The sequence below is a fragment of the Triticum aestivum genome, chromosome 7D (genome assembly GCF_018294505.1).
Source record: "Triticum aestivum cultivar Chinese Spring chromosome 7D, IWGSC CS RefSeq v2.1, whole genome shotgun sequence".
NCBI classification, from domain to species: Eukaryota; Viridiplantae; Streptophyta; class Magnoliopsida; order Poales; family Poaceae; genus Triticum; species Triticum aestivum.
In genome coordinates, this window is record NC_057814.1 from 439,411,894 (window position 1) to 439,419,844 (window position 7,951).

Sequence of the window (7,951 nt, forward strand, 5' to 3'; positions counted from 1 at the left end):
ACATATGCAGTCAACATCCAGTAGAGTGACTGGAGCAGTTGTTATCTTACCACAGATTCACAGGTCTCCTGTTGCCTTAATTGCCTAGAAAAGAGGGTAGGTCTCCTGTTGCCTTGCCTTGCCTTGCATGGCATTATTATATGCCTGTTTCTGCCGTTGCCGGGCCATCACTACAGCTACTCTTCCAGCACTAGTTAAACAAATACCTGTCGTGCTAATGACTAACCCCCGCGGCCTTCTTCCTCCCGGCTAAATGAATTCATCGCCATGAGTGCTTCCCCACTTCTGCACCACCATCGCCATAACATCCTATACTCCCCCCATCCAGCTTCCTGATCAAACGAGACTTGAGAGAGGCAAAGGAACAGAGGGCTAGTCCGAATGGTGGAAGCGGTGGGGACTTACCCGAGAAGAGGCGCCGCCGCTGACACGGGGATGCGCGTCGCTCCGGAGGAGGTGCAGATGGGGGAGACATTCATCTTATCTGAAACCATCAAGGTCAGTTTATTATCCATCAAATTTTCTTTAGAACTAACTCGACGCCCAAATAAATAGCACCAAATTAAGCATTTGGAACAGATATTGCTTGGGCATTTTCATATCAACAACAACCTCTCTATGCAGGATCTCATGACGCTGCGGTCGCAACTGTATTCTGCAGCTGAGTATTTCGAACTAGCCTACATGCAGGAAGACGGAAAGCAGGCGTATGTCCATATACCCATTGCTTCCTCCCGTATGCTGCTGCACAAGATCATCTAGCTAATCAGCAGCAAGCTTCCACGCTTTTGCAATTTGTGCCTGGTTCGCTCATTTTTTATTTATGTGTATGCATATGGGCACAGGGTGGTGAGCAATCTTAAGGAGTACGCCGTGAAGGCCCTCGTCAACACTGTAGACCACCTAGGGTCCATATCCTTCAAAGTCTCCAGCCTTGTCGGTCAAAGGTTCGACGAGGTGGCCGAAGCCAATCTGCGGGTCTCCTGCATCCAGCAGGTTTTAGTTAGTGCCTCCCAAGTTCAGCAGTAATATCCTTGTAATATGCTTTCGGATTAACTAACGAGGTGGTTGGTTTCAGAGAACTCAAGCGAGCCAAGCATGCATGAATAAAGAAGGCCTGACGCAGCAATCTTTGGTGATCACCGCTCCAAAGTATCACAAGAGGTACATCTTACCAGGTAAGTAAGTAGCCATAAGATATCTTGGTGCCTTTCCTGTGACTCTGTTTTCTAGCTTGTCGGCACATTCAAGATGCAAGACAAGCGAGTAAGAGTCAACCTGGGGGAGACATCTTGATCCCTTGCACACGTGATTTCAGCAGGAAATGATTCAATTCCCGATGCTGTGCCCAACTTCAGCGAGATGAATAAGGTCAAGAACAGGACTACGCAGATGCATCCGGCCTTCAGTGGTAAGGATCTGCAATCCATGAAAAATGGCCGACATGTATTGGATATATATCTTAAACTCGATTTTGACCTGAAATGCCTACATGTTGGCAGCAACACCCGCAGCTCAAACAAAAAGCAAAGACAAGCAAGCTTCATTCAGGTCAGTTTCACTTTGCAAACCACAAAAATCAGCTTGGGTTTCTTACTTTGCCGCTGAGTCGCCAAACTGAAAGTTACCATTTGCAGCAAGCTCCGGTCGATAGCCCGTGCACCTTCCCAGCGTGCACGTTCATCCTCTCCAGCGCAGCATACTCGCTTCGTGCCACCTTCTGATACTGCAATACCCACCAAAAGAGGTATAATTGTAATAAGTCCAATCAACAACTGATGGTGGTATAGCAGTAAATTTTCTCAATTAATTAAATATATACTGATGTTCTGTAGCCAATTTTGTTTCGGTGAAACAGATAAAAGATCGGATTCACCAATTTCTTCGACAACTCCACTCACAAGGTCTGGGTCACTCTCAAAGAAGCCATCCTTGCTCAAGACATCAAGTGTCAGGGTCCAGGTAACTCAAGCTGGCTTGTGAACATAAGATTATCAGGAATGATATGCCTTACAGCACTGACACAATATTTCATGTTGCTGAAAATGCAGACAACTTCAGATCCCAAGAGATTGGCACCGCTGCGGTCATATGCTGACAGATACAAAGACGATCCCAAGGAAAACGAGCAGACTCCAAAGAAGAGCAAGAAGTTCCTCAAGTCGCTGCTCAGTAGGCGCAAGTCAAAGAAAGAAGAACCACTGCCCTGCTACTTCGATGACTACTGACTCCTGACACCAGATGGCACCACCCAGTTTCTGAATACTTCTGCTTCAGTCTTTCCCTGGCAAAGTCTTGATATAAATATCATCACTGTATAGCAACATAGTTACAGGTCGTCAATGTTAATAATATAAGCGCAAGACGGGAGTTCCAGGAAGATGTCCCCACTCCCCTTATCCGGTTTCCCCACTTTTTGTTGTGTGTTATGCATCATGACTTGGCCGTTGTGGTCACTCTCTCGATAATCTTGGCAATCAGCAGTATACAGAAACTTGGAATATGTTGTACTGAGCAGCAATCAGGAAGTAGCGCTTCAGCAATCTGATCTTAGTGGTCAGGTAGCGTTCAAGTATTTTGTCATCACTTTGGTGTATGTACCACGGAGTATAATGCTGCCAACACGTAGCAGCTCTCCTCTGCAGTAAATTACTTCGCCTGAAACAGTAGCCACACGAAGTATAGTACAACTCTGGTTGCATAAGTCCATAAAAAATGTTCTTCTCTATCTTCTATGTGAATTTATGATACACAAAACGCACAGCTAGAGAGAGAATGCCAATCGAACAACATGATGTGCCAAATCTGATTGGACAGTAGCTAGAACATGCCATGCAGAGAAATACTGTCATTTTTTCTTACTATCTGGAATACAAAACATGCTATAATTTCTAGTTGTCAGCTCAACCGGCTATGAGCTACATTAGGAGGAAGTCTGGAGTTGTTTCTAATTTCGTATACAAGTTTGCAATTTGGACTTGTTTTTCGCATAGACTTGGTATGACTTGTTGATAAAAGGCTAAAATTCCTTGATTTGTTTTAACAAGAATTCTGAACTTCTGATTAGCTGTATTAAATTGAATACACCATAAAAGGTTCAGGACTAGCATTCCAGATAGTGCTCTGAAGAGCATAAATGATACAGTCAAAAGGCATTTCCTAGGTTATCTAATACTCCCTCCGTCCCCTCAAGCTTAGTACAACTTTGTACTAAAGCTAGTACAAAGTTGAGACAATTATTTTGGGACGGAGGGAGTAGCTTGCAAGAATACGCTTGCAGCACTGGAGCTTCACCAGTAAGTTGATGAAAGACTGAGTTCAGAAACAACAATTCATTTTATGTTCAAGGGACCTTGGAACCAGTTATCTCTATCATATACTACTAGCTTTAGAAACAACAGCCCTAGCAACTAACAGTCCATATGTCTGGCATCGGATCATCATCTAACAAAAAGGACAACACTATGGAAAAAAGGACAAATGATCAGGAAGGTGGTAGCACTTGAGCTCAAATTCTTCAACACAATGCTCACAGAGCCACCTGATTATAAAAGCACATAACAAGAATATATTTATCATCGCTAGTTGCTGCTTAACCTATCTGACCAAGTGCATCTTATCGACTACAAATTGCAATACTACTCCTTTATAGACCCTAAAGACACCAAGGAAGGCGAACGACCATGGTGAAACTCTAGGATGGGAGGGGATGATAAGGAAGCAATTCTTACCGAGAGAAGGCCAAGTTGCAGGGAGGATATGGGAGGCGGTAGGGGCTGAGGCGCCGTCGGCGGTGGCCAGGCTCTGCTGGGACAGCGTCGGCGAACAAGGCGAGGCAGTGGAGGTTGAGTGGGCAGAGGAGGCAGGCGCCTCTCGGACGGGGAAGAGAGATTACAGTTTACGGACGGGGATAAAAGGGTTTGGCGAGTAATTCTGAGGTTTGCTCGGTTCAATACTGGCACACCAAATGGGTCTCAAGACTTGCCTGCCAAACGAGGCCTAAACCAAGTGTGAATCATAGCAATTCAAAGTGTTCCACTCAGCATTTATACACGCTTAAGGAAAATAAAGCTTCGTGACGGGAATAACTTATCTGCATTCGTACACCAAACTAGCCTCACAAGACTTCCAACTTCAAGCCAAAAACCAAAACAAAGAAGAAAAACTACATGGATGTGCCACCATTCACTATACTGCTAGTATCATACCAAGAGCTTACTGTGTATTTACACTTCGATAACTACTCAAGCTTACAGCAAGGAAAAAGGTGCCAAGAAAGAAGCAAATTTATGTACCGACAAAGATCACCCACGGCGCTTGCTGAGGCGCCACGAGTTGGGCTCGTTGTATCTGTCGTACAGAGGCTCAATCCTCTCCTGGCGCTTCCGCTTGCTCATCTTTGTCGAATCCATGGATCTGTAGAACCTCGGTGCCAGCTCGACGAGCCACGCTGGGTTGATGGCTGTCACCTCCCTCATGTACTCTTTTGTGGTCATGACAATCTCATTGTAAATCACCCACTCTGGCTGCTGATGAAAGAGGGCGCTGCTTGGGTGGATATACACCTGCTGATGATCGGCAAGTGTCCTGTATCCTCCCTGGGGATCCTTCTTGGCAGAGTTGAAGAAGAAGCCTGCGGCGATGGCTCTCCTTACCTTGGTGAGATCGTTGCCGGCAGAGACAACGTCAAGCCGATACCTGTCCATGATCTCCAGGAGCTGCTTCCTCACATCCTGTGCCCTCCTTAGTGATGTTATCTGGAGAAAATTCTCGAAGCACCATGGCCCTGAAAACTGCTTTGCCTTCCACGCCTGATACACAGTGAGTAACGTGATGTGATCCCCTTCTGGCTGGAAAAAGTTGCCCCTCTTCCGATCTGCCTGATCTTGTTTTTCCCTTGGCCGGTAGAATATATTGCCAGTTTGGATCATTGCAATGATAGTCACTATTTCATCACTGCATCCGAGGTCCACACTAGCAAGGAGCATTTTTGAAAGTGGCGGTTCTTGTGGAAACTCAGCCATCTTTCTCCCCAGCTTGGTAAGCAGGCCTTCTTCATCCAAGGCACCAAGGCTGTACAGCTGTTCCATAGCAGAGATAAGCGCTTGAGGTGCTGGAGGGTCCATGAAGTCGAATGACACTAGTTCATTTATCCCCATTGCCTTCATATTAAGAACCGTCCACCCCAGGTTAATCCTCTGAATTTCTGGAATAGTCGTGGCGGGCATTTCATTACGATAGGCGCTCTCAGTGTACAGACGGTAACACTTGCCTGGGCCCGTACGCCCAGCACGTCCTGCTCTTTGTTTAGCTGATGCCTGTGAGATCGGAGTGATAACCAGTGAATCCAGTCCTCGTTTCGGATTATACACATTGAGTTTTGCAAAGCCTGGATCAACAACATAGTATATCCCATCTATCGTAATAGATGCTTCGGCTATGTTGGTGGCCACAATCACCTTCCTCTTCCCAAGAGGAGCAGGTTCAAAAATCTTTGATTGCATTTCAGTTGGAAGAGCACTGTAAACTGGATTGACTAGCAACTCTGGTACATCGTTACCCAGCACCTTCATCCTCTCATGAAGAGAGTTACAGGCCTGATCAATCTCTTCCTGGCCAGTCAAGAACAAGAGGATATCACCTTCGGGTTGACTCAGATGGATCTGCAATACTGTGATCAATGCAGCATCCATGTAATCGCTCTCTGGCTCCTTTGCATATAGTATCTCCACGGGAAACGTTCTCCCTGGAATCGTGAAAATGTTGCAATTAAAAAAATATCTAGAGAATTTCTCTGCATCAAGAGTGGCGGAAGTGACAATTAACTTGAGATCAGTTCTCCGCCTAATGAGCTGCTTCAGCAAGCCAAAGAGAATGTCTGTATAGATGGTCCTCTCATGTGCCTCATCAAGCATGACCACAGAATAACAAGAGAGGTTCTTGTCTACCATAATCTCCCGTAGGAGCATGCCGTCTGTCATGTACTTAATGACCGTATCAGGTCCAGTTCGATCGTCAAAGCGTATAGAATAACCAACTTCCTCTCCCAATGGACAACCAAACTCCTCTGCTACCCGCTTTGCAACAGACTGCGCAGCAACCCTGCGAGGCTGCGTACACGCAATTTTCCCACCTTCAGTATAGCCTGCCTCAGCAAGGTACTGAGTAACCTGCGTAGTTTTCCCTGACCCTGTCTCCCCGATAACAACCAAAACTTGATGGTGATGTAGAGCTTTGATAAGCTCATTCTTCAGCCGGTAAATGGGAAGGTGCTGCCTCTGCTCCTGTATTGGAAGGCTCGACCTCTTCCCAAATGTTCCTGTCTTCCCATAAGCCTGTTTCTTCCAGTCCGGCATGCTCTGTGCTGATAAGCCGGCGCCCCTCATTTCCTGTGCAAGGCACCGCCCACCTGCATCAGGTAAAGGATCCTCCCACTGCCGATTCAGATCCTTGGGGATGGAATCAAGCAATGCTCTCTGCTCCTGGCTACGGATATCACGCCGCTCCTTGACAAGCGCAGTCTGCAGTGCCGCCACTCGGCTCAGTGACCCCTCAGGGTTCTTGGAAATCCTCACCGGGGACAAGTCAATCGAGGACCGGCCCTGTCCAGATAAGAACGGCGGCTCATCTTCGTTAAGCTCAATCTCGAGCTCCTCCTCCACTTCTTCTTCTTCCTGGTAATGTATCCCCCAATCATCATCATCGAACGCAGGGCAGTCTCTCACATTCAGTGCCCCCGAAGCAATCAGCTGCTTCAGTTCCCATCTCTCCGGGGAGCTCATTCGCCTGACCGGCCTTCGTGGTGCAGGCCGAGCACCGTCCTCCTCAATCACAATTCCAGACAGCCCAATCCTCTTCCCAGAGGTTCCGGCAGGATCAGCAGATCGATTCGCCCTCCGAACAGCGTCCTGACCATCGCGCCGTGGTGGCGGGAGCGCCCTTCCAGTTTCCTGATCGATGTCCGCCATCGACAATTCCAGATTGCCCCACTGCACGGACACGACCTTGACAAACACCTCCTGGCCGCGCTTCACGGAGGCGGGCATCCGGGAGGTGTGGACTAGCCCCTCGCGGCCGCGCGCCCCGTCGAGGCGGACGAAGCACCCGGCGTCCACCACCCGGATGACCGTCCCGTGGCACACCTGGTGAAGCTCCGGACCCCCGGCCCCATCCTCCTCCTCCTCCTCCTCCTTGTCATCAGGGCTCCTGGTGCCGGTACTGAGGCCATCGGCGGTGGGGTTTCGGGGGGCGGGGGCGGGGGCGGGGGCGGGGGCGGGAGCGGGAGCGGGAGCGGCGTCGGGGATGGCGTGGATGACGGTGTGGAGGGTGCGGGCGAGGTAGTCCGGCACCACGAAGTCGTGGTCCTTGAGCTTGGCGTCGAACTCAGCGACGGAGGGGGAGGCGCGGCCGAGGTGGACGATGAACTCGGCGACGTTGCGTTGGACGTCGCCGAGGTGGGCCTCCAGCTCCGAGGAGACCTTGGAGACGAGGGATAGATAGGTGAGCCTTCGGATCCCTTCGCTCACCGCGTCGGCCGGGCTCGCCTTCGTCATGGGTGCGCGGGCGCGGGCGCGGGCGCCGGCGGTGGGTGTTCGCGCCGCGGCGAGAGAAAGAGGATTCGTCAGAGTCAGCGCAGATGCGTTGTTGCTCGAGTATAATGTACATTTATTAGGGCCCAAATCATATACGGCTCGGAGGCGAAGTCGGTTTCTCAAGTCAAGGCGGTTTCGTGTCGAGTTCTTTTTTTTTAATGAAGCCACGTTTTATTCATCGAAAATACCAGAGTCTGTGGGGGTAGAGATTTGGTCGTGGGGTTGAATCATTGTATATAGCCATGCCCTTTTAAACATAAAATTACATGTAAAATTTGCTGCCCTGGTTCTAATTCCAGAGATAACTGAGGCATAACGGCCTCGGCTATCCTTTGCAATATCACTTGCCACATGTTTAT

General features: G+C 48.8%; 2 protein-coding genes and 1 long non-coding RNA gene across 6 annotated transcripts; 1 reads left to right on the forward strand and 2 right to left on the reverse strand.

The window, feature by feature from the left end:
* Positions 1-214: 214 nt before the first annotated feature.
* LOC123164194 (putative protein ABIL2) lies at positions 215-2,575 on the forward strand. Of its 4 annotated transcripts, none has more exons than XM_044581612.1 (9): positions 215-498; positions 625-707; positions 846-996; positions 1,079-1,178; positions 1,319-1,411; positions 1,503-1,551; positions 1,638-1,747; positions 1,859-1,962; positions 2,052-2,575. In XM_044581612.1, the coding sequence occupies exons 1-9, from the start codon at positions 382-384 to the stop codon at positions 2,226-2,228; spliced, it is 984 nt and encodes a 327-aa protein (XP_044437547.1). In that variant the 5' UTR covers positions 215-381; the 3' UTR covers positions 2,229-2,575. The 4 variants fall into 4 exon arrangements, with proteins under 4 accessions (XP_044437547.1, XP_044437549.1, XP_044437548.1 ...); XM_044581614.1 differs by having other exon boundaries at positions 1,515-1,551; XM_044581613.1 differs by having other exon boundaries at positions 1,322-1,411.
* On the reverse strand, positions 405-1,579 carry LOC123164195 (uncharacterized). The gene is made up of 3 exons (XR_006482205.1): positions 1,176-1,579; positions 613-983; positions 405-484 (listed from the first exon to the last, which is right to left on the reverse strand). It is a non-coding gene; the product is annotated as an uncharacterized lncRNA (long non-coding RNA).
* Positions 2,576-4,015: 1,440 nt separating the features above from the next.
* On the reverse strand, positions 4,016-7,651 carry LOC123164193 (probable pre-mRNA-splicing factor ATP-dependent RNA helicase DEAH5). Its single transcript, XM_044581610.1, has one exon. The coding sequence runs from the start codon at positions 7,551-7,553 to the stop codon at positions 4,305-4,307; it is 3,249 nt and encodes a 1,082-aa protein (XP_044437545.1). The 5' UTR covers positions 7,554-7,651; the 3' UTR covers positions 4,016-4,304.
* Positions 7,652-7,951: the final 300 nt, after the last annotated feature.